General features: G+C 47.9%; 1 protein-coding gene across 2 annotated transcripts in view; it reads left to right on the top strand.

The window, feature by feature from the left end:
- Positions 1–14157: 14157 nt before the first annotated feature.
- MBD2 (methyl-CpG binding domain protein 2) overlaps positions 14158–26830 on the top strand; it is a 51032-nt gene continuing 38359 nt past the window's right edge. The window contains exons 1-2 of one of the 2 annotated variants that reach the window (XM_072134109.1): positions 14158–14545; positions 24278–24437. In XM_072134109.1, the coding sequence (XP_071990210.1) occupies positions 14436–14545; positions 24278–24437 (270 nt within the window). In that variant the 5' untranslated portion in view covers positions 14158–14435. The remainder of the gene's footprint in view (positions 14546–24277; positions 24438–26830) is intronic. The other variant, XM_072134099.1, reaches the window with a different exon arrangement.

Genomic DNA, 26830 nt, shown 5'->3' on the forward strand with positions numbered 1-26830 from the left:
AGAAACAAAAAAGGGACTTTGATCGTAATGCCTGTGCTGAGCCTTTTGCCCCAGGAGATCGAGTGTGGCTGCGCAACAACCATCCTACCAGTAAGCTAGATGGGCGTTGGGAGCGTGAGCCATACCTAGTTAGGGACAGTCTCTCCCCTGAAGTCTACGAGATTTCAAGAGGAGACCGTCCATCCCTCCGGGTACATAGGAACCGGCTGAAGAGATGTCTTCGTCCTTTTGCCCCTATGTCTACACCTCTCACTTCGACCCCCGACTTACAGACCTCCTTGTGTTCGCCTACCCCCAGTTTCTTGGAACTTGTGACTGTGCCTCAATTCTGTTTTGTTTCCACTCCAGTAAGAGGTACCCCAGAGAGACCATCATCCCCACCGCAGTCTCCAATACTGCTGCCTGTGGAGGATGATCCGACTCCAGTGTCTGCAACCCCTGAAGCATCAGAGGCAGCTGAGACTTCGACTCCAGCGCCTGAATCAGAGGACGACGATGAGGAGATTGTTATCTTCTCCAGGCCGGAACTTCGAAGGTCTCAAAGGGAGACAAAAGGTAAAGCTCCTGCGTACCTGCAGGAGTACCAGCTGGTGACACGCAGAAGCAGGAGGCAGGTACGTTTTTCTGACACCGAAGTACTTACCACCGAGGAAGATGCAGAGTAACCCCTGAAGGGCTGTAGCCCGCTTCAGGTACTGTACTATGTACATATTGTATATTTCTGTCCTTACCCCAAAGAGCCAGAGACTTTCCTGAGACTCTCACCCTTATTTATCTCAGTCACGAGACATACCTTGAACTGATTATTGTCATATACTATGATAGCACCTCTTCCTCTGCCACAGCAGAGATTTCTTCAAAGGACTCTGTCCCTCTCCAACTAGAGGAGACCCTTTGCTTCTTCATTGCACTTTTCCCCACCTCAAGGGCTGTACCCAGAAGATGGACTTTGTCAGTAGAGACCTTCTGAGAGACTTTTGCCAGAGACTACCAGGGAAAAGTTGCTATGTCTATTGACTTATTATTTTGCACTTAATGCCTTCCTTTTTAGGTACGGACATTCTGCTTGCACTTTTATGCCTTTCCTTTGCAGGAAAAGAGACATTTGCTACCGTGCTACTCTGAGTAGCCTATCTATCTGTAACGTTATGTTATAAGATGTGTACCCATTGAGCTCCTAAGCCAATGTGAATTATCCTGTTGCACACTGTCATATCTGCCAGTAGTCTGCATTAACCTTTTCATAGGCTTTTCAGGTTGTAGTGTGGCTGTGTCGGACCGTCTTTTATGTGAAACACTGACCGCTACCTGATCCCTCAAACTGAGGTTTGCACATGGGGGTAGTCCGTAAACTGCGGGTCTTTAGGGGACCGGGGGTGTTACAGAGTTAGCACCTGGATGCCACCCATACATGGGTAAGGTTGTCAGTCAGGAGGTACTCGTGTCGCATATGCTAACGCAATGCAGATAGACACCATATAATTGCCGCCAGGGAAGAAGCGTTGATAAAACAAATATACAGGCCTTGGTGCAAGGAGTGGATTACAGGACCTGACACCACACCTTTCCTACTGTACAGTTCGGTTTAATGGCGTCAGCGACCAACTGTCATACAGCTACATATTTTTGTCTTAGTCCGACACCAACCCAGGTGCCTGTCTCCAGGACCATGGGCGGTTTGTCCCTACACCTCACATAGCCTGCACTTCCTAGAAGTGCCCTTAGCCCCCTCTGTGCCCAAACCATCGGTAGTCGAGCCGAGGGCGGCTCTTTCAATTGCCCCCGGGGTATGCAACACCCTCGCCGATGCAATGGCGAGGTCGGGTTTGCGAATACGTCCCACCTGCATGTAATCACCTTACACTACATGGTCCTGATAGGACATAGCGGTATTGCAGTGGTGAATCCTGCCTGGCAAGGCAGGAGTTAAGTATTTTGTATAATGCCAGATGCTGTTATCCAATGATATGTGTTACATCCTGTGCCCTGTAAGCTGAGATGTGATTGGAGGAGCAGCCACCACCTGACCAAAGGGAGGTAGTAAAAACCTCTGGCCAGGAATGTTCTGGAGACTAGATTATTCTAGTGTGGAATCCTAGGAGAATCAGTGAGTGAGTGAGTAATCTCTGTCTAGCCCATACCAGAGCAGGAAGAGCCTAGCCCCTGCCTCTGAAGAGTGGAGCATTAGACTAGAGTTAGTGTAGTGAGGAAAGGGGTATCATCTTACCTTTAAAGGTGATACCTGAAGCCCTACAGGACAAGCTGAAGCTTCCTACCAGGACACAGCTGCCTCCCAGCCTGCCCTCTACTTCCAGGCTGGTGAACTATCTCCTGAGGCTCCCTCCAACTCACATCTCGGCACTCCACCTACCTGTTAAAGGCACGTTTGCTGCGGTTCCTGCGGTTCAAATAAAGAACTGTAAGTTGTTTTCTTCAACTTCTGTCTCCGTCTGGTCCCTGCTAATACGGCTGCCTTCATCACCGGCACCCTGTCCATCACCCAGAGACTCACACTCGGGACATTAAGGGGTTGCCCCAGGGAGATCCGCTATAGCAGCCGCTCCCTCATCATTTCTTGCCAACACCACCCTGCTGGAGACCTGCCAGGCTGTAGGACAGCCCTCCGGTTCCCCCGTACCAAGCACCGTGACAATAGCGTGCTTAGGCCGCAACCGCCAGCCACTCCGGTACCGCGGGCCCCGGCTGTCTCCAGGCCTCACCTCAAGGGCTAGGCCCCGGTGGGGGATGTTGCAACTGTATACAAAAAGTATGTGAACCCCTTGGAGCCTTTTGACTGTTGCATTCGTATCATGTGATCTGGTTGTTAAGTCATGATAAGAGGAATATAACAAGAAGGGATGTGGGGAACCGGGTTATGTGTTCCCTTATTTAAAGGGAATGTACCATTTCCTTCACAGCTGCCACCGGGGTGTAGAGAAAGTTACACAGAGAAGAAACGCCCCTTTAAACGCCCCTTTAACACTAAAGTAATAACACAGGGAATACATACATAAATACAGCACCAGAACCAGGCACCAGTACATGAATACTGCTCCAGTACAAGGTTCAATACATAATTAGAGCAGCAGTACGAAGCTCCATACATAAAGCACCAGAAGCGTACTCCGTACATGAATACAGAACCAGAACCAAGCTCCATACATAAATACAGCAGCAAAACTAGGCCCCGTACATAAACGCAGCGCCAGAACAAGGTTTAGTACATAATTACAGCATCAGAACTAAGCTCCATTCATAAATATAGCACCTGTACCAAGCTCCGCACATAAAGCACCAGAACCCAGCTCAGTACATAAATAAAGCACCGAAAGCAGACTTAGTACATAAAAACAGCACTATAAAGTGCTAAAGTTCCATAAATAAATACAGTACCAGAACCAAACTCTGTACATAAATAGTGTACAAGATCTGTGCTCTGCAAATAATTGAGAAACCAGAACCAAGCTCAGTACCTAAATACAGCACCAGAATCAAGCTCTGTACATGAATATAGCACCAGAACTATGCTTTGCATATAAATAGTAAACCAGAACCAGACTCTGCACATACATACAGCACCAGAACTGGGCTCAGTACATAAATCCAGCACCAGAACCTGCTCAGTCCATAAATATGACACTTGTACCAAGCTCTGTACATAAAGAAAGCACCAGAACTGAGCTCAGTACATAAAAACAGCAACATAAGAAAACTCAGTACATAAATACAATACTAGAACCAAGCTCCATACATAAATGAAGCACAAGAACCATGCACCGTAAATGGATATAGCACCAGAACCATAATCTGCATATAAATATAAAATCAGAAACAGGTTCAGTACATTAATACAGCACCAGAGCCAAGCTAAATACATATATAAAGCAACAGAACCCAAATCCATACAGAAAAACTTCACCAGAACCAAGTGTGGTAAATACCACTGCGGCAGCCGATTGTTATTTGTCTGTAAGGCAGTGGAGTCCTGGTTACTGACACATCCGACTTGTTATACATTTTGTTACTTTGTTTTTGTCTATAACAATCAGCAGAAAATCCAGGTCATACCAAAGGGTGCACTTACTGTACCTCCATACGCTGTGAGCGCCTCCTAGTGGTGGCAGCAGAGGGACAGAATGATGTGATATTAGTCTCAGAGTCTCTATATTTGTCTCCATATGCTGTGAGCGCCCCCTAGTGGTGGCAGCAGAGGGACACAATGATGTGATATTAGTCACAGAGTCTCTATATTTGTCTCCATATGCTGTGAGCGCCCCCTAGTGGTGGCAGCAGAGGGACAGAATGATGTGATATCAGTCACAGTCTCTATATTTGTCTCCATATGCTGTGAGCGCCCCCTAGTGGTGGCAGCAGAGAAACAGAATGATATGATATCAGTCGCAGTCTCTATATTTGTTTCCATATGCTGTGAGCGCCCCCTAGTGGTGGCAGCAGAGGGACAGAATGATGTGATATCAGTCACAGAGTCTCTATATTTGTCTCCATATGCTGGGAGCGCCCTCTAGTGGTGGCAGCAGAGGGACACAATGATGTGATATCAGTCACAGAGTCTCTGTATTTCTCTCCATATGCTGTGAACGCCCCCTAGTGGTGTCAACAGAAGGACAGAATGATGGGATATCAGAGTCTCTATATTTGTCTCCATATGATGTGAGCCCCCCCCTAGTGGTGGCAATAGAGGGACAGAATGATGTGATATCAGTCACAGAGTCTCTATATTTGTCTCCCTACGCTGTGAGCGCCCCCTAGTGGTGGCAGGAGAGGAACAGAATGATGTGATATCAGTCACACAGTCTCTGTATTTGTCTCAATATGCTGTGAGCGCCCTCTAGTGGTGGCAGCAGAGGGACAGAATGATGTGATACCAGTCACAGAGTCTCTATATTTGTCTCCATATGCTGTGAGCGCCCCCTAGTGGTGGCAGCAGAGGGACAGAATGATGTGATATCAGTCACAGAGTCTCTATATTTGTCTCCATATGCTGTGAGCGCCCCCTAGTGGTGGCAGCAGAGGGACAGAATGATGTGATATTAGTCTCAGAGTCTCTATATTTATCTCCATATGCTGTGAGCGCCCCCTAGTGGTGGCAGCAGAGGGACACAATGATGTGATATCAGTCACAGAGTCTCTGTATTTGTCTCCATACGCTGTGAGCGCCCCCTAGTGGTGGCAGCAGAGGGACACAATGATGTGATATCAGTCACAGAGTCTCTATATTTGTCTCCATATGCTGTGAGCGCCTCCTAGTGGTGGCAGCAGATGGACAGAATGATGTGATACCAGTCACAGAGTCTCTATATTTATCTCCATATGCTGTGAGCGCCTCCTAGTGGTGGCAGCAGAGAGACAGAATGATGTGATATCAGTCACAGAGTCTCTGTATTTGTCTCCATATGCTGTGAGCGCCCCCTAGTGGTGGCAGCAGAGAGACAGAATGATGTGATATCAGTCACAGAGTCTCTGTATTTGTCTCCATATGCTGTGAGCGCCCCCTAGTGGTGGCAGCAGAGGGACAGAATGATGTGATATCAGTCTCAGAGTCTCTATATTTATCTCCATATGCTGTGAGCGCCCCCTGGTGGTGGCAGCAGAGAGACAGAATGATGTGATATCAGTCACAGAGTCTCTATATTTGTCTCAATATGCTGTGAGCGCCCCCTGGTGGTGGCAGCAGAGAGACACAATGATGTGATATCAGTCACAGAGTCTCTATATTTGTCTCCATATGCTGTGAGCGCCCCCTAGTGGTGGCAGCAGAGGGACAGAATGATGTGATATCAGTCACAGAGTCTCTACATTTGTCTCCATATGCTGTGAGCGCCCCCTAGTGGTGGCAGCAGAGAGACAGAATGATGTGATATCAGTCACAGTCTCTATATTTGTCTCCATATGCTGTGAGCGCCCCCTAGTGGTGGCAGCAGAGGGACAGAATGATGTGATATCAGTCACAGAGTCTCTGTATTTGTCTCCATATGCTGTGAGCTCCCCCTAGTGGTGGCAGCAGAGGGACAGAATGATGTGATATCAGTCACAGAGTCTCTGTATTTGTCTCCATATGCTGTGAGCGCCTCCTAGTGGTGGCAGCAGAGGGACACAATGATGTGATATCAGTCACAGAGTCTCTATATTTGTCTCCATATGCTGTGAGCGCCCCCTAGTGGTGGCAGCAGAGGGACAGAATGATGTGATATCAGTCACAGAGTCTCTATATTTGTCTCCATATGCTGTGAGCGCCCCCTAGTGGTGGCAGGAGAGGAACAGAATGATGGGATATCAGTCTCAGACTCTCTGTATTTGTCTCCATATGCTGTGAGCGCCCTCTTGTGGTGGCAGCAGATGGACAGAATGATGTGATACCAGTCACAGAGTCTCTGTATTTGTCTCCATATGCTGTGAGCGCCCCCTAGTGGTGGCAGCAGATGGGCAGAATGATGTGATATCAGTTACAGAGTCATTGTATTTGTCTCCATATGCTGTGAGCGCCCCCTAGTGGTGGCAGCAGAGGGACAGAATGATGTGATATTAGACACAGAGTCTCTATATTTGTCTCCATATGCTGTGAGCGCCCCCTAGTGATGGCAACAGAAGGACAGAATGATGGGATATCAGTCACAGTCTCTATATTTGTCTCCATATGCTGTGAGCGCCCCCTAGTGGTGGCAGCAGAGGGACAGAATGATGTGATATCAGTCTCAGAGTCTCTATATTTGTCTCCATATGCTGTGAGCGCCTCCTAGTGGTGGCAGCAGAGAGACAGAATGATGTGATATTAGTCTCAGAGTCTCTATATTTATCTCCATATGCTGTGAGCGCCTCCTAGTGGTGGCAGCAGAGAGACAGAATGATGTGATATTAGTCTCAGAGTCTCTATATTTATCTCCATATGCTGTGAGCGCCCCCTGGTGGTGGCAGCAGAGAGACAGAATGATGTGATATCAGTCACAGAGTCTCTATATTTGTCTCCATATGCTGTGAGCGCCCCCTAGTGGTGGCAGCAGAGGGACAGAATGATGTGATATCAGTCACAGAGTCACTATATTTGTCTCCATATGCTGTGAGCGCCCCCTAGTGGTGGCAGCAGAGGGACACAATGATGTGATACTCAGACTCTCTGTATGTGGTTGCAGATCTTTCCTGTATTGTGAAATCATTGCGTCAGCCTCAGACTGATGGAGACGTCTCGGGGGGATCTTCCTCTGCGCTGTCACACGCCGGGAGACGTCTGGTCTTGTCTCGTGTGACTAATCGTATTCTCACCGAGTGTTTTCCTGATCCACGAGTTCTGCGATTCACAGGAATGTTATTATGCTAATGTTACAATCATAGATTCTGTGTCCGATTTTCTGGCTTCCTGTTACTCCACCCTGAGCTGCAGTGTCAGGCGCCGTCTTACTACTGAGGACCAGTCAGTCCACGCCTCATCGTGGCACCTCAGCGGAGTGGTCCCTTAACTAGTACTAGTAGATGACTAAAATGTGTGACTAAAATGTGTATACAAGGTGAAATTAGACATATATCCCTGGTGGTCTAGGGTGGATTCACAGCTATAATCTCTTCTGTTCTAAAGGTTTAACTGCTAATATCCCTGGAGGTCAAGCATGGTTAATGCTCCAGAGTGGTTTAAAATGGTTTCAATACTGATATCCCTGGTGGTCAAGTGTGGTTCAAGGCCTATGATCCTTGGAGGCTCAAGGACTAAAATCCCTAGTGGTCTCCAGAGATTTAAAGGCACATATTCCTGGTGGTCTTAGGAGGTCTAAGGGCTTATGTCCCTAGTGGCCTACAGTGGTGTCATACCTAATATCCCTGGTGGTATAGGGGGATTTAAGTGATAATATCCTTGATGTTATAGGGTGATTTAAGTAATAATATCCCTGGTGGAATAGGGGGATTTAAGTAATAATATCCCTGGTGGTATAGTGTTGTTTAGGGGCTAATATCTACAGTCCTCTAGGGGGATAATATTTTTGGTGGTCTTGTGTTGACCATCCTGTGCCAGCTTCTTCTCTGTAATGTATGATGGGCAGCAGCACTGAGAGTGGATTGTAAAATACTGACAGGGGGCCAGGAAGAACTGTCAGAGGGACGGGCCATGACACTGTGGACTATGTGCAGTAGTAGCCCATGACCACATGATACATAAAAAATACCTGCCTGGACCGGTGCCGAGCCCGGCCGGTCCTGACCCCTCATCTGGCAGAACGTCTTGTGCATTTTGGAAAGAACTTCATGCCCGGCCTCAGAGGGGAAGAGGAGGGGGGGGGGGGGGGGAGTTAACCCCTCATTTCCTGGAATGCTCAGAGACCACGGATTTATTGATCCCGGGGCTGTTTTTTAATTTTTTTTTTTCAATAAAAGGTGAAAAAGTTTTTCGTGACATTGCATAACTGCAGCGTGAGTCACGGAGGGCTGGGGGCCAGCGACATAGTTCTGGCGGTCAAGAGCGGAGAAGTTTTTACGGGAAATGTGACAGAATGCGAGCACGTGATTTGCTGATTTGGTGTTAACTCTTTGGCTGCTGTAACCAGTGAAATTGTTGTGCGTTTTGCATTGTGTATAATAAAGTTTTTTTCCTTCACCTCCATGAACATCCTGAACATCCCACCACGCAGAATCATCACGGATCAGAACCGAATTGCTCGTGTATTTGCTAGGGTGTGACGCTTTTCGGAGTCCCATGGCGGAGCTGCTCCCTACGATTGGCTGCTGTGCTGGTCATTAGGTTACTATTATGAATGATCTGTATGCAGAGGAATGCAGGGGTGACAAGGGTCGTGTCCTCCGAATCCCATACCCCTATCCTAAATATGGCAGAACCCTGATAATTGAAAGGGCATCTACCACCAGGATGAAGGGTTGTAAACCAAGCACACTGACATACTGGTGTGTGCCCCCTCTGGCAGGATCTGATCTTTTTTTAGCTTCTTATGCCCTTGTATTTACAAAAAAAATGGTTTAAAAAAATATGCAAATGAGAGATCCTCACTAAAGTGATATTGATCATCTATCCTTAAAGGGGTTTTCCACTTTCATCAAATATTTGTTTGTGTGATGAAAAGTTATTTAATTTAGCAATATACTTTCTTTATATATTGCTCACAGTTTCCTAGATCTCTGCTGACTGTCATTCTACAAGAAGCGTCATTGTTTATTTCCTGTGGATAAACACTGGTCATGTGATGTCACACAGGCGCACAACTCGTTATATGTCTCTGGTCATGTGATGTCACACAGGTGCACGGCTCGTTATATATCCCTGGTCATATGATGTCACACAGGTGCACGGCTCGTTATATATCCCTGGTCATGGGATGTCACACAGGTGCACGGCTCGTTATATATCCCTGGTCATGTGATGTCACACGGGTGCACGGCTCGTTATATATCCCTGGTCATGTGATGTCACACAGGTGCACGGCTCGTTATATATCCCTGGTCATGTGATGTCACACAGGCGCACAACTCGTTATATCCCTCTGGTCATGTGATGTCACACAGGCGCACAACTCGTTATATCCCTGGGCATGTGATGTCACACAGGTGCACAACTCATTATATCCCTGGTCATGTGATGTCACACAGGTGCACAGCTCGTGATATCCCTGGTCATATGATGTCACACAGGTGCACAGCTCGTGATATCCCTGGTCATATGATGTCACACAGGTGCAAAGCTTGTTATATCCCTGGGGATGTGATGTCACACAGGTGCACGACTTGTTATATCCCTGGTCATGTGATGCCACACCAGTGCACGGCTCGTTATATATCCCTGGTCATGTGATTCCACACAGGTGCACGGCTCGTTATATATCCCTGGTCATGTGATGTCACACAGGTGCACAACTCGTTATATCCCTGGTCATATGATGCCATACTGGTACAAAGCTTGTTATATCCCTGGGCATGTGATGTCACATAGGTGCATGGCTCGTTATATTCCTGGTCATATGATACCACACAGGTGCACGGCTCGTTATATCCCTGGTCATGTGATGTCACACAGGTGCACGGCTCGTTATATCCCTGGTCATGTGATGCCACACAGGTGCACAGCTCGTTATATTCCTGGTCATGTGATGTCACATAGGTGCACGGCTCGTTATATCCCTGGTCATGTGATGTCACACAGGTGCACAGCTTGTTATATCCTTGGTCACGTGATGTCACACAGTTGCAGAAACCACCATACAGTGGTGGCTTCTGATATTGCAGCTATGGATGCCAAGCCACACACAAGCTATGGATCAGTGTGACGCTCCTTTCTTCCAAAATCAGCGCCACGCCTGAACAGTGGTTGGTTTTAGTATTGCACCTCCACAAAACTATTGTGAATATGGAGGAGCAGCAATGCCACCCACAACACGTGGTAGGGTGTGGCTCTATTTTGGATGAAAGCAGCTAGGTTTTTCAACTCTGGACAATCCCTTTAAGTTTTACATACTCTGAATACAAGACTGGTTAAAGGTTTGCCCTGATCTCAACCACCTCGCCCACCTGGGACTCCAGAAGAAGATCAAAGAGTCCTCCTGCACCCGTCCCCCGCTGAGAAGCGTCTGCTGAGTGACTCCCATGAGAGATGCGGGCGGCGTGTGCGTTCTTGCTCGTGCAGGAGTCAGGTGCAGAGGAGAGGCCGTGGGGTGCAGGTCACGGCTTGCAAAGATCAGAAAAATTGGGATAATTAGAAGAAACACCACCCCTATTACAATGGCTACACAGAGCTGATGTGTCGTGCCATAATCACCTCTGATTAGGGAATCAGTCGGATCGTCCGACGCCCCCTGATTTCTGACGCATGGAAGCAACGCAGCTGCGCCAAAATCTCATGTGCGGCACAATCTTAACGCAAACCCCTGTTAAATACCTGTCAAAGCTGCGGCAATCCCAAAAACGGCGAACAGCCTGACGAAAGTGCGATCCGCGCCCCTTAGTAAATAAGCCCCAACTAGCAGGAGAATAGTGAGTGGGTATAATGGTAGGGTCAGATATAAGACGCACGTTATCCGGCCACATCGTGTGAATCTGCATTTGTTGTCCCCTATTGCTTCCCGTGTAACATCTGGGGGGTGGCATGTAATGGGGTGCACGCCCCTGGTTTGGATGTGTTGTAGCCGCGGTCTGGACGTGAAGGGGTGCAGCTGTGGAGTCAGCACGGATCCTGCATCATGTCAATTATAGCTCAGTAATGCACATTGTGGGATTGCACTTCTTGCCAATGCTGGATGATTAACCCCTCTGCTGCCAGGGGTTGTTATGGGCAGGTAGTGTTACCGCTATCACCCCCCGTGCAGGAATGTGGGTGACGCTCTGTATCTCCTGAGCTGCACTTTTTTGTAAAATGGACCGGATCCCAGCGCAGAGCGGTTTCTTCCTTCCCCCCGCTGGGATCCATTCCCATTTTTTTTGCAAATAAAATTCAGAAGAGAGCACAGAGCTGTGGACAGGACCCAACGCCTCCAGACCCCGGGACACATGGGACGGTCTCTCCGCTGGAAAAATCACTGAGAAATGCTAAAAAAAACCCCTAAAAATCAAATCCCGAGGGCGTGTTCACACGTTGCGTTTTGTCCTGCGTATTAATTGCGTTTGAGACGCATTACAACAGCTGCGGAGAGGTGATTTACCTAATTGCACTACTGTTTACATTTGTTAACGCATTGTTAACGCATGCGTTAACATCACGTTTACTAGATGTTTTGTAAACTGAAACGTTAACAGTAATGTAATTAGGCAAATCACCTCATCTCAGCCGTTGTAATGCGTTTTAAAACGCAATGAAATCGCAACCAAAGCGCAACGTGTGAACGCGCCCTTAGGGTGAAGACACACATGGCGTTTTTGGGCCGTTTTTGGGCCGTTTTTACTTAGTGCGTTTTCAGATCGTTAAAAACGCATGCGTTAAAAAACGCATCCGTTTTTTAAAAACGCATGCGTTTTTTGAAAGCGCATGCGTTTTTGTCCGTTTTTCATTGCGCAATTTCGGAAAAACGGACAAAAACGCATGCGTTTTCAAAAAACGGATGCGTTTTTTAACGCATGCGTTTTTAACGATCTGAAAACGCACTTAGTAAAAACGGCCCAAAAACGCCATGTGTGTCTTTACCCTTAGGCTGCAGGACGGGTCTAAGGGTGAAGACACACATGGCGTTTTTGGGCCGTTTTTGGGCCGTTTTTACTAAGTGCGTTTTCAGATCGTTAAAAACGCATGCGTTAAAAAACGCATCCGTTTTTGTCCGTTTTTCCGAAATTGCGCAATGAAAAACGGACAAAAACGCATGCGTTTTCAGAAAACGCATGCGTTTTTAAAAAACGGATGCGTTTTTTAACGCATGCGTTTTTAACGATCTGAAAACGCACTTAGTAAAAACGGCCCAAAAACGGCCCAAAAACACCATGTGTGTCTTCACCCTAAGGCTGCTTCCATCATTGCTGTGTTAACCCTTTATGATTAGTTCCTATGTGTCCCCAGCACAAGGGAGTGTGGCCTTAGTCTTTAAAGGGGTTGTCCTAAAAGAACATTTGCCTGTTTTGATGAATCTGGCGCCCCCTGCACCTTACACAGGTAACTGCACATAGTACAGACGGCACTAGTACTGATAAATGTGCACTGGAAATGCTGCAGATCTGGTCAATTTCTGTGAATTTTTTAACATCGCTAGACAAAAGATTACTGCGCCACCCTGAGACTTGGACACTAAATGTGAAGGAATGGCGTCACAGTGCAACTTTGACTATTTTGCACATTTTTCTTTTTTGTAGCTAAAAGTCACGGTCGCAGTCATCCGCGTCTGGCCCCAGTCACTTACACAAGTGTACAAGTCGCAGGGTGACGCAGCGATCTTTGACCTTGATATACGGAAGTTGTGACCAATGACGCTGCGTCGCTCCTGCTCTAACAGGCTCAGAACTCAATACAGTTAATACATCTCATTACTGTCCATCATTACTTTCTCAGCTGGACAAGGGAAGGTGCACTGGACCTCATAGCCACGCCCACAGTGCACCGAAATCATCTTCATATAAATATAACAGATATGTCTATATTCAGGGCACAGATGATGATGATGCCGGAAACTTTACCTGCAAATCCAAATGATAAATGTATATGTGACCCCGGGACTAGGAAATCTAGCATCTGAATCCATCATTATAAACCAGAGACACTGACCCATAGATATAGTTCTCCATGGATTCCTTCCTTCTAAAAAGCAATGTTTAAAATTATGCTAATGAGTCTAACGTTTCTGGGAGGCGTTACCAAAGCCCCTCTGTGCTGTAGCTTCACAGGCTGTTACACTGTTTTAGGGTGCGACCACACGTTCAGTTTTTCAGATAACGTTTTTGATGCCCAAACCTGGAATGAAGTAAAAGTAGGAGGAGGAGCAGCACCTTTCAATTATTTGTCTCAACCAATTATCATCATGGCTTCAAAAATTGCATTTGGAAGACTGCACATGTGGACCCACCCTAAACCTCCGCTCCCTCAGCACTTCCCCTCTCCCTGCTGTATTCTCACACAAAGAGAGGGGGAAGTGCTATTGCACAGTGTAACAGCCTGTGAATCTACAGCACAGTGGGGCTCAGGTAACACCATTATTCATTAGCATAATTACAAAAGTTGATTTTAGAAGGAAGGAGACCATGGATAACCACAGTTTTGATGGTAGATTTCCTTCATATATCTGTGTCGCACACAGCAAATCGTATAATATGATTTTATTCCATGTAAAATGGCAAAACCCATCACACAAACCCCCTTATCGGGGTGGGTCACCGTCGTCCACAACCTTCCAGATCAGCCACACATCATTTTTGGTTTTTCTGCTCCTCTGACGTAACGCCAATTGCTACAAAAACACCTAAACGTCAACTTGTCTGCACTGACACATTGTAACAAAACACCGAATCCACACATGTAAAACATTTTAATTATGACGTACTAGAAAATTCAGAGTTTCTTTTAACTTCTTATCGACACATAACATAAAGGGTTAACCCTGTCCTTGCCTTGGTCTAATTACAGTAAGAAACTGCGGAAGGACACTGAGATAAAAAAAAAAAAAAACTACAACTCCCAGGAGTCTCACACGCTCCGGGATATGGCAATGGCTCATGGGAATTGTAGTTTTATTAACCGTATAAACCGTCAAGGAGGCGGATTGTAGATTTAGGTGGTGACCTATGAGGATTATTTTACGACACCTCGCAGGGAAAGGGTTAAAGCGGAGGCTGTCACTCGTGGGATCACCAGACCGGTTTCCTGGTGTGGAAATATCCGTCCGCCGACTCAGGTCGGGACTTGATTGCGGAAGAGTATTGCACCGCCAGGGGGCGCTGCCGCTACTTGACAGCGCAGTGCGAGGTGGGGGGCGGCCAGTGACTGCCGGGCTATGCTCTAGGACACTAGCCGGTCCATGGAGAAGAGGAGGATGGACTGTCCGGCACTGCCGCCCGGCTGGAAGAAGGAGGAGGTCATCAGAAAGTCCGGGCTGAGCGCTGGCAAGAGCGATGTCTACTACTTCAGGTGAGGGGAGTGGGTGCAGGTGACTATTGGGGTGCAGCCCCCCCTGGGGTCAGGGTGCCACCAATCCCTAGTAGGTCAGACGACTCCTTGACTTGTTGTCGCGGTCACATGACACTTTTTCTGAACTTTTTTTTGCAATCTTTTCGCACTTTCTTCAACTGACAGATCACGTAAACCCGTCCGACAACCGAACGCAAACGCCAGAAACGTAAAAAGTCGTAGTCAGATGCGTCAAAGGCGTCCCCCAGGAGTCAGGGGGGTGGAGTCGTGACTATCGCGGTGGGTGGAGTCATTTCAATTGCACCAGGCAGTAAGGCGGCGTTTACGTTTTTTTTCCGTAAGTGTTTTTTTTTGGATCTATGGCGAAAATCTGGAGAAAATTTGTGAAACCGGCACGGTTTTTGAGCAGCGTCAGTGAATAGTGACCCAAAAGGTGTACAAAGATCTGCTTTTTACGCCCACTCTCTGCTTGCTGTCAGTGAATAAAAATAGTCCGCTGTAGATCCAGAGGCTAAAATCCTTACAGATCAGATTCTTCTCACAGCTGAGGGTTGGTTACAGTGTTTCCAGTCTATACAACCCTCAATACAATCTGATATATTGGACCTTTGCTGATACATTGTAGCAAACCCTCAGCTGTGAATAGTAGTAGATCTGGACAGGTATCTTTGGGCCTAAAGAATGTATTCCTCCGCTTGGTGTCAGTGAATAGAAACCATCCACGTTATACCCAGAAATTAAAATCCCTAGAAATAGGTTTCTTCTTCTCACAGCTGAGGTTCCATTACAATGTTTCCAGTGTAGACAATCCTCAAAATCTGATAACACTGGCATCTGCGCTAATACATTGTAACAAATTATTCAGGTAGGAGAGAGATGGAGTCTTACTTACAGAACAGAGTGTAGACCAGTAAGAATTGTAGCAAACCCTCAGCCGTGAGTAGTTTATGGTCTGGGCAGGTATTTTGGGTCTAAATGATGGATTTCCTCTCCTCGCTGTCCGAGAATGTCAAACCTTCTGCTTTATATCTAGAGACTGTAATCCCTACAGATCAGATTTCTTTTCACAGCTGAGGGTTGGTTACAATGTTTCCAGCCTAGACAATTGTCTCCTAGATGAAAATAATCTGATATATTGGACCTGCACTGATACATTGTTACAGATGACAGAGACCGGATTCTGTGTTTCACTCACGGAAACAAATGCATCAAACCCTAGATGCAATTGTAGCAAACCCTCAGCTGTGAGAAGTATTAGGTCTGAACAGGTATTTTGGGTCTAAAGAATGTATTCCTCCGCTTGCTGTCAGTGAAAAGAGACCGTCAGCTTTATATCCAGAAACTGAAATCCCTATAGATCAGAATCTTCTCACAGCTGAGGGTTGGTTACAATGTTCTCATTTCAGACAATTCTGCAAGATAAAAATAATCTGATACATTGGACCAGCACAGGTACAGATTATGGAGATAGTATTGATGTGTTTGGCTCACAGAGTCTAAACTAGATGCAATTGTGGCAAACCCTCAGCTGTGAGAAGTATTAGTCTAAAAAATGTATTCCTCCTCTTACAGTCAGTGAATAGAAACTTTCCACTTTATATCCAGATGCTAAAATCCTGACAGATCGGATTCTTCTCATAGCTGAGGGTTGGTTACAATGTATCAGTCTTCTAGATACAAATAATCTGATACATTGGACCTGAGTTGATACAGTGTTCACATGTTTTACTCACTGAAGAGTACAATGGATAGGATTGTAGCAAAGCCTCAGCTCTGCGTAGTATGAGGTTGGGATAGTTTTTCTTTTGGTCTAAATGAGATTGCCTTCCCTTGCTTGCAGTCAGTGAATGGAAATTAAATAAATGAGAACGTTTTATGAAAGTTTTCGTGAAGTTTTAGCGGCTGATGTGAGGAGAGAGGTGTCGGCCATGTTGGATCCAGCGCAACACCCCCCCCCCCTCATCAGAGGTGTCTGGCAGTGGCTTCTCACTTGGTAGAACACGTATGTATATAGGGGTAGGAAGCTGTCATCCGTATGTGGGCGTCTCCTGCCCCTCCACAATTATTTGCTGCTTTGACAACCCCTTTATATCTTAAGGGAGTTGTCAGAATCAGAAATATCTATTTCTTCTAGAAATAGCGCCTCCCCTCTCCACAGGTAGTGTCTGGTACTGCGGCTCAGTTCATTGAAGTAAATGGGGATGAGTTCATTATTTGTAGTTATTGGGGTTTCAAGTGATTCGTGGTAGTGCCCGATGATCAGTGTGTGCCAAGCACATGGCTTAAAGGGTTTGTCATCAGCCATGATTTTACAAATCCAGCCTCAGGTCCTGGTGCCATCGCATGGTGTTATTTTTATGGGCTAGGCCTTTCCTTTACACCAGCTGGCACACAGTGGCCTTTCCCCCGTGGGCAGGCGCTGGCACACAGTGGCCTTTCCCCCGTGGGCAGGCGCTGGCACACAGTGGCATTTCCCCCATGGGCAGGCGCTGGCACACAGTGGCATTTCCCCCGTGGGAAGGCGCTGGCACACAGTGGCCTTTCCCCCATGGACAGGCGCTGGCACACAGTGGCCTTTCCCCCATGGACAGGCGCTGGCACACAGTGGCCTTTCCCCTATGGGCAGGCGCTGGCACACAGTGGCCTTTCCCCGTGGGCAGGCGCTGGCACACAGTGGCCTTTCCCCCGTGGGCTGGCGCTGGCACACAGTGGCCTTTCCCCCGATGGGCAGGCGCTGGCACACAGTGGCCTTTCCCCCGATGGGCAGGCGCTGGCACACAGTGGCCTTTCCCCCGTGGGCAGGCGCTGGCACACAGTGGCCTTTCCCCCGTGGGCAGGCGCTGGCACACAGTGGCCTTTCCCCCGTGGGCAGGCGCTGGCACACAGTGGCCTTTCCCCCGTGGGCTGGCGCTGGCACACAGTGGCCTTTCCCCCGTGGGCTGGCGCTGGCACACAGTGGCCTTTCCCCCGTGGGCTGGCGCTGGCAAACAGTGGCCTTTCCCCCGTGGGCTGGCGCTGGCACACAGTGGCCTTTCCCCCGTGGGCTGGCGCTGGCACACAGTGGCCTTTCCCCCGTGGGCTGGCGCTGGCACACAGTGGCCTTTCCCCCGTGGGCTGGCGCTGGCACACAGTGGCCTTTCCCCCGTGGGCTGGCGCTGGCACACAGTGGCCTTTCCCCCGTGGGCTGGCGCTGGCACACAGTGGCCTTTCCCCCGTGGGCTGGCGCTGGCACACAGTGTATCTACAGCACACCAGCTCCTGTTATATAATGTGACATGGGAGCGGGCGGGCGAGTCCTGGGGACGGGGCGTATCCTGTCTTGGTTATATGTGGGTGGATTTATGGCGGGCGCGGTTCGCTCTTGTAGCTTTCCTCCTCCTGATCGCTCGGCTCTCGTTCTGCCCATGTGATGGTAGACGTTCAGGATGTGCCCACAGGTTGGTCATCAGTATCAGATCAAAGGGATCTCTAGTTCCTCTGATTGAGCTTATTTCAGCTTCCTCTGGCACCAGAAAATACTGAGGTGGAAGAACAGCGCCCATCTCTGTGTAGTGGCCGAGCTGTGTCACTGCAATTCATTTTAATGAGGGCTGAGCTGCAGTTACCAGGCCTGACCACTACACAGGGGACGGAGCTGTTCATCTGGCACAGGAGACTGCTTGATACTGCTGATAGTAGGGATCATGTGTGCCGGACCCCTGCAGAAACCCCTCACAGTATTGCAGCTGCCTGACCTGCCACAAAAAAATCATTGATAATACTTGGTGTATACATTGACTGACCAAAGCCCCCCAGAGCGGTGGTCATAGACGCCCCCAGATAGGAACATGAGACGACCCCATGGGGAGGGTCTAGATTGCTGGACCCCTGTGCCTATAGATCATTCCGGAAACCTCATACATTGTATATCATTCACTCATGGTCTGAGGCTGCTAAGTGCCCTCTCTGCCCTCGTGTGGCGCCGCCTGGTGGGCTCCTGGAGTATTGTCCCTTCATTTGTCTGGTCGGAGTCATCTGTCGCCTCCATAACATCTGCTCCGGGGTGCGAGCGGAGGATCTAATCCCCCAATCACTGGAGCAACAAATACGCAACATTGCAACATGTGGCCGGATAAATATGTGTTCCAGGAGCTGCCAGGATATCATGGGGGTAGGGGGGATGGGGGTCCCCAGGGGGTGATAGGGATTTGCATCTATTTCATCATATGTACAGTATATGTACACCGTGCAGGTGGTCAGGGGGCTTCATCCACATTATATAAGTGCCCTATATCTGTCTGGTCACAATGTAGGAAGATCTATGAACCCTCTAAAGACCCTTCTCCATAGAATGTGGGGGTCTGACTACCAGGACTCCCCAGCTATTGGAAGTATGGGGGACCAAACGTCCCCTTAAATCCAGAGCACGTGTACTATAGGACCTCCGGAGGTAGGGTATAGGGGGTCCTTCAGTCCCTGATCACTGGTGGTCCCACAAGCTGGACCCCCAGCAATCTGACAAGGTCGTGGGTGGTAAAGCCTCATTAAGAAGCCACATAGATATTTATACGGGTCCCCCTGGATTTTCCTATTGATCAGATCTACGGGCGCCCGGCTCTTAGCCGATAGCGGTTATCGTGCGGATCGTTTACACATATTCTGAATTCTCCCCCCACCCCAAGGATTTCGGATGACCTCACAGCCCGCTCCCCCTCCCTACATGACGTATTGTGTGTAATGTGCTGATATCGGCCAGAGGCTCGGCCACCCCTTCACCTCTTTGTGTGGTAGGTGCACACGTCCCTCCACACGTCTTGCCTCCTCTATGGCTCCTCTGTGATCACCTTCATATTTCATTGCTCTTTGCCTGCAGTACCTGATACAACCCATGGACAGAGGTGGCGCTATAATTACAGATCTATAGTATCCAATGACTCTCTTGCATGTATACGACACGTATGAAGTCGCCCTTTTCGTTTCTCCCTCTTACCCTCCGCGGGATTAATCACACTCGGGCGTCTCGGGAGACGACTTGTTTTGTCAGACATTGCTCCTTGGTTCCTGTTCAGTAAATTGATGAAATTGGGAGGGGGTGCAGATATAATCCTATTACCCCACCCAATGACTGTAGCCGAATCTGCAGTGTGTGAATAAGGCCTTATTGTGCCTCTACCGGACACAAGCGCACACCTCGTGGAAATGTATTAAAGGGATTGTATTTGGCTTTTGGGGTACGTTCTTGCATTGGTATTTGACCCTCTCGGAATATAGGGTGTCTCGGAGTGGTGGGGAGTTTGGGGAGTAAGGTCCATCAATGAGAAAGGAATTTTCCACCCCGTTTATAACAAGGCCTCTCCTTATACAGAGTTATTTCTCCTTCTCTTGGCTCGTAAAGCCTGACCAATAAAAATAAAACCCCCGCACCTATCTGTGGATTGTGAGCTCAGCCGGCCAGGGAGGGGTTAACAGCACTGCACGAGCAGCATAGTCATTCCAGCGAGCCGAGACCATCACTTCCGGGGTGATTCATCTCTTCACCACATTCTCACATCATAGATTTGTGGTTCCTACTTACAGTAAAAGGGACTGGGGGTCCCACATTCGTGTCATCGACCCCCTCCGCAGGGTTCCACACCTGCATGACCTGGGTCAAAGGTCACACACCTGCATGACCTGGTGCAAAGGTCACACGTCCGGGAAGAGAAAGCACCGCCACGACCAGCTGATTGTGGGGATGTCAGACCCCCGCTGATCACTCAGTACCATAGACCTGGGAGCCCCCTTTATCTATACACATACAATAAAACTTTAGGCACCCCTGTTTTTTTTGTGACATTCCCTAATATGAGGGAACTGTAGTCAGTCTTTTTTTACCTCCCTATTTTTGTGCTCCGGAAGTTCAAGGAGTTAAATGGACCTATAAGAGCTGCAATACCTTACACCTCCTGTGGGGGTGCTGTAGGGAAACTGTTATGTTTCCTTACAGGTTACAGCTGAGTTACAATGTATCTGTATCACGTGTGTGTGGAAGTTATGTATCAGAATGAATGAGCAACGTGTAGAAGATGGAGACAGGGGAGCGCTCTGCCTGCGTGGGCGGGGGTAGCCAAAAAACGTGTAAAGAGAAGACATAAGTGATCCAAGGGGGGGGGGGGGGATTTGCAATAACCGACTTTTGAACGATCTTCTCCTGCCATGGAAATATTCGTCAGCCCATTATACATCAAAGCAACCGCCGCTGGGCACAGTAGTATAGGGCTACATGGCATCATACCCATCATGCCTAGCCATCACTGTGGGCATCTATGTGCTGGCACCACATTATAACATCAACATGTGCAATCTATAAAGATAGGACTCAACTGTACGGCTGCTCACTCTCCAGTATTGTCCCTGGAGAGATGTGTAATCAGACCTTTGCTTGGTTTGTTAGAAGCAGCTGGACTGTAAAAAATGCATTTATCTTCCAGGATTGTAGCTTCATCAAGTGCGCTGGGGACGTGTCCTCACACTGCTGTTCCCTGAGCTCTATGTAGACATGGTTAGGTATTGTCCCTCAACAGATGTCTCAATATACTGATATATATTCCTGGATTGTAGCTTCACCAAATGCACTTGGGGGGGTGTCCTCACACTGCTGTGCTCTGAGCTCTCTGAACTGAACTGCTCTACTGCCTCCCCCTCTACAGCCGCTGTAGCCAGAAGCCTGTGAGAGCTTTTACTAGGAATAGAGGGGAAGGACTATGAAGCACCCTAGTGCAGAGTGCTAAGAGCACAGCAGTGTGAGGATGTATCTGTACATTTTCATGCAGGTCATGGCATCAGGCGGTGCTATGTGCTGCTCTCGTCTCCTGGATGGGTGGGTGGATTTGGTTGCTTGTTCCATTGTCCGGCCATGTGTTGGTTACTGAGCAATGAATGACTCTGTTATTTCTCATAGAATCGGATGATGACCTCACAAGGAGGGGAGGGGGACATTTTGTTTGTTTTTGACTCCCATCCTCTCATTAATGACTCCTTTGTACGGTCGGAGTAACAAGGCAGGGTGCTGCTATGCTCAGTACACACAGAGGCAATTGGTGAGAACAGGACCCCCCATTCTCATGATCCACTGGGGTCCCATTCCCAGCATGACCCCCCTCACCCCTCAGCTGATTTGCAATATGTGTGCATGCGAGTGGTGCCCTCATCCATCATGGACGGGGGGGAGCCGTGTCCTTCACTGTCTACCAAGCACAGTGCTGTACCTTATATAGTGGCTGCACTTGGTACTGCACCTCGTCCTCATTCACTTTATTGGAACTGAGTTCTGAACCGACTTTGATGGCCGTGACATCCCTGGCCTATGTTGCGCTCACTTGTGCACACCATATCGGCACAGGGGCCAGGAGAACCCTTTTACTGTAGGCTCTGCAATACAACAGCGACGCATCGAAGGTGGGGGATCTATTGGTAGATTACAAAGTGCCGGACTACTCTGCAAGCACGGAGAAGGCTTCTTCCCCTTCTTCTTACCTTATCATACGTGTGTATTCACATATGTCTACTGATCCTGCAGAAATGGCTTCCTCAGACCCCCAAAAAACCCCTCCGAGTAGCATATCTATGGTCAATCTGGTTGGTGGCTCTAGCTCTTTGGATGTAGGTCCTCATTGGAGCCTTTGGGGTGCTATAGGTGACACCAGGTACAACACATCCAAGTGTCATCACCTGGGTGACTTTGGATCACTGGCTATGTGTATCTAGAGATGGAATTGGACCTTCGTTTGGGACTTTTAGTAGGCCCCTGCCCCTTACCCCTATGACTTTAGTGTGAATGGAGTGCATGAATAAGGACAATAATTAACTTACTGAGTGTCAGACTGGTACTGAGGAGACTGGACCCTGCCCACAGGGGCTTACTAGGTCCAGTGCTAGGAACTGCCTACATGGCATGGTCAGAAGGGCATATTTTCTTCAAGAGGTAGTGATGAGATTACTTTGAAGATGTTGGAAGATTAGGAGTGTGACAAATTGGGGTAGCAAAATCCAGAGTATGGGGTAAGCACAGGAGAAGTCTAGGTGAAGAAAACAAAAAAGAAGGTCTAGATGATAATTAGGGAGTGTATAGACCTTGGGTCTGATATGTAAGAAGCAAATAGGTTGTGGAAGGACTAAAATGATGTTGGGCAGTGGATAATCGGTGATGGGATTAGTATGGGTGAGAGGTGGGTGGTGGGAGAGGTAGATCGATTGGCAGAGTTGAGGATAGAAGGGACAAAAGATTGTTAGATGTGAGCTCAGAGAAAGAAGCTGAAGAAACCTAGGTGAGAGAAGATGAGGGAATCCACAAGCCGCTTTAGTCGCCTCAAGGTTGAAAGAGTGTTATTTTAAGGTGTACGGAGATTAGGACCTTTATGCACATTAAAAAAAAAAAAAACAAAGCCAACCATGGAGGTAACGTAGTTGGCAAGGCCCCCACGAGACCTTCTCTGGTGGTTGGCAAGCTCCCCCCCCCCCCACCCAACGAGACCTTCTCTGGAGGTTGGCAGGGCCCCCACGAGACCTTCTCTGGAGGTTGGCAAGCCCCCCCCCCCCCCCACGAGACCTTCTCTGGAGGTTGGCAAGGCCGCAATACACACGCCAGTAGTTATAAATGATGGTTTGTGTTTTAATTTTTGAGATATTTAGGAGACTTTACTATACACCCCTGGGAGGTCTGCATGACTGACTAGTAACATCTAGAACAGTGATGCGCAACCTTTTGAGCTTGGTGTGTCAAAATTCGCCAAAAAACCGAGCATAACTCGGGTGGTGAGTCACCTTGACAAAAAAACATAATTTTGTGATATTTATAGTTTAAATAACAAATATGTATACTATTTAACTTCTAGGGCACTTTAACCGTAGGTTGTCTGATTGATCCTACCATGTACTGCCATTCTACAGTATGGCAGAATATGGGGATTTTCCCAATCATCTATTACTATGTGCAAATCGCACATTGTAATAGATCGGTTACAATCAGACACGTGTGGAAATGCTTAGTAACCTGTGAACTTTCTGTCATGAAAGTTCACAGGTTATAGCGAGGGCGCAGGCGCCGCTGTCTGCATCTCCCTCATGCCCTCTTGGCATGGAGAAGGTGTGCGGAGCAAAATAATCGCAATGTCTGGGCTTGTACATCACAAAACTGACACACAAGCCCTGATGACTGTCTTCTATCATACAGTGCACTGACCTTACTTACTATATGATGAGAGTGGTTGTCCTCCCTTGCCCCTGCTGTGCAGATGGTCAGTGTAGAGGTGGCAGCTGCTGGGACATCACACAAGGCAGCAGCGATGTGGCCTCTGACTGTGCTGTCATCTTCCCCCCACCAGAACTATCAGGAACTGCAGAAGAGCCTCCTGGGTGTATGGCTGGGTCACCTCTCCTGCTGTGCTCCTTGCTGATACCTGTGCTGACTGGAGACACTAGGCACAGCTCACACATGGGAAGGGGCCGGCCCGGAGGAGGAGGAGTAGGGGGGAGTGCTGGGAGCTCAGTGCAATCTCTCAGCCTCTCAGCTACTGCACCTGGTCATGTAGGATGAAACTTAACTCTCAGGCAGCCGCGTGTCAGTGAAAATGGCTACGTGTGTCATAGGTTAGCCATCACTGATCTAGAATGACCACTTTTTATCTTCCAATCTAGACTCTTAGGACTTGTTCCATGAGACAGTTCCCCCTCTGGCCTCGGAGGACCCACACTTACATATTTTCTTCTTTCCAGTCCGAGCGGTAAGAAGTTCAGAAGCAAGCCCCAGTTGGCCCGCTACCTGGGGAACTCTGTTGACCTCAGCAGTTTTGACTTCAGGACGGGAAAGATGATGCCTAGCAAATTACAGAAGAACAAACAAAGACTAAGAAATGACCCTCTCAATCAAGCCAAGGTTGGTTAGACGCTCCAGTGATGTTTCGTGAGCGCCGCCTTATGTTGGCAGCAGGTAGTGCAATCCAGAATATCGGGAATATATCCGGGTTTACGGAGCTCTTAGACCATGGAGAGGGAATTTAGTGTGTAGAGGAAAGTAGCTGGACCTCTTCTTCTATGGGTGTGAACATAAGCCAAAACAGGTGATGAACTTAATCCCTAACTGGTCTGCTCCACATTGAGCTTGTGAATGGACAATGGGGTGGGGCTTATAAAAAGGGTGGGGCTATATTAATATATTTGTCCTATCAGATACAGTAGAGGGGGGAGTTTCCTGCTGTAGCCAGTTGTTTTACAGCCAGACACACATCAATGTGGCCGAGCTCCTGGGTCATAGTGAGATCAGATAAGAGCCCCCATTTACCGGGGGTCCGAGTATTCTCTTGTCCAGTATAAAGGGTTAAGTCTTTGAGATGAGCACCCAAAATTGCATATAAAAGTGGTCTTCCTGTGTGGTGGTCTTCTCAGGAAAGACTGTAGACAAGGTGTATGACGGTAGTGAAAGTCTGTCCCAGAAAATTTGGTTTGGACAATGGGAAGTCCCCCTTTTTCCGGCTTGTGTTTGGGGTCAGATGTAACCAGACGTACTCCCTCGGCTCTGCTGTGCTGGTCACCCTCACAGGACGTATATTTTTCCCCGTGCACCAGACTATACACTCCCCACATTGTGGGATTTACACACCGACATATTATGTCTCGTTCTGCTCCAATGAAGAGCTCGGCTAAACATGGAGGCTCCTGCAGACACCGGGGCAAGGGCCGTACACACGTAACACGCTCCACATGTATCACCTCCTACACAATCCTGTCTGACTGACGCTGAGGACCTGGTTTTCTACAACTAAACATTTGCATCACCATCTGTAGAAGGATTATCACTGACTATGTGAGCTGCACTCACTATTCTGCTGCTGGTGCAGTCACTGTGTACATACATGACATTACTTATCCTGTACTGATCCTGAGTTAGATCCTGTATTATACTCCAGAGCTGCACTCACTATTCTGCTGCTGGTGCAGTCACTGTGTACATACATGACATTACTTATCCTGTACTGATCCTGAGTTACATCCTGTATTATACCCCAGAGCTGCACTCACTATTCTGCTGCTGGTGCAGTCACTGTGTACATACATGACATTACTTATCCTGTACTGATCCTGAGTTACATCCTGTATTATACCCTAGAGCTGCACTCACTATTCTGCTGGTGCAGTCACTGTGTACATACATGACATTACTTATCCTGTACTGATCCTGAGTTCGATCCTGTATTATACTCCAGAGCTGCACTCACTATTCTGCTGCTGGTGCAGTCACTGTGTACATACATGACATTACTTATCCTGTACTGATCCTGAGTTACATCCTGTATTATACTCCAGGGCTACACTCACTATTCTGCGGCTGGTGCAGTCACTGTGTACATACATGACATTACTTATCCTGTACTGATCCTGAGTTACATCCTGTATTATACTCCAGAGCTGCACTCACTATTCTGCTGCTGGTGCAGTCACTGTGTACATACATTACAATACTTATCCTGTACTGATCCTGAGTTCGATCCTGTATTATACTCCAGAGCTGCACTCACTATTCTGCGGCTGGTGCAGTCACTGTGTACATACATGACATTACTTATCCTGTACTGATCCTGAGTTACATCCTGTATTATACTCCAGAGATGCACTCACTATTCTGGTGGTGCAGTCACTGTGTATATACATGACATTACTTATCCTGTACTGATCCTGAGTTACATCCTGTATTATACCCCAGAGCTGCACTCACTATTCTGCTGCTGGTGCAGTCACTGTGTACATACATGACATCACTTATCCTGTACTGATCCTGAGTTACATCCTGTATTATACTGCAGAGCTGCATTCACTATTCTGCTGGTGCAGTCACTGTGTACATACATGACATCACTTATCCTGTACTGATCCTGAGTTACATCCTGTATTATACTCCAGAGCTGCACTCACTATTCTGCTGCTGGTGCAGTCACTGTGTACATACATGACATTACTTATCCTGTATTGATCCTGAGTTACATCCTGTATTATAACCCAGAGCTGCACTCACTATTCTGCTGCTGGTGCAGTCACTGTGTACATACATGACATTACTTATCCTGTACTGATCCTTAGTTACATCCTGTATTATACTCCAGAGCTGCACTCACTATTCTGCTGCTGGTGCAGTCACTGTGTACATACATGACATTACTTATCCTGTACTGATCCTGAGTTACATCCTGTATTATACCCCAGAGCTGCACTCACTATTCTGCTGCTGGTGCAGTCACTGTGTACATACATGACATTACTTATCCTGTACTGACC

The sequence above is a fragment of the Engystomops pustulosus genome, chromosome 1 (assembly GCF_040894005.1).
Source record: "Engystomops pustulosus chromosome 1, aEngPut4.maternal, whole genome shotgun sequence".
Classification (NCBI taxonomy): domain Eukaryota; kingdom Metazoa; phylum Chordata; class Amphibia; order Anura; family Leptodactylidae; genus Engystomops; species Engystomops pustulosus.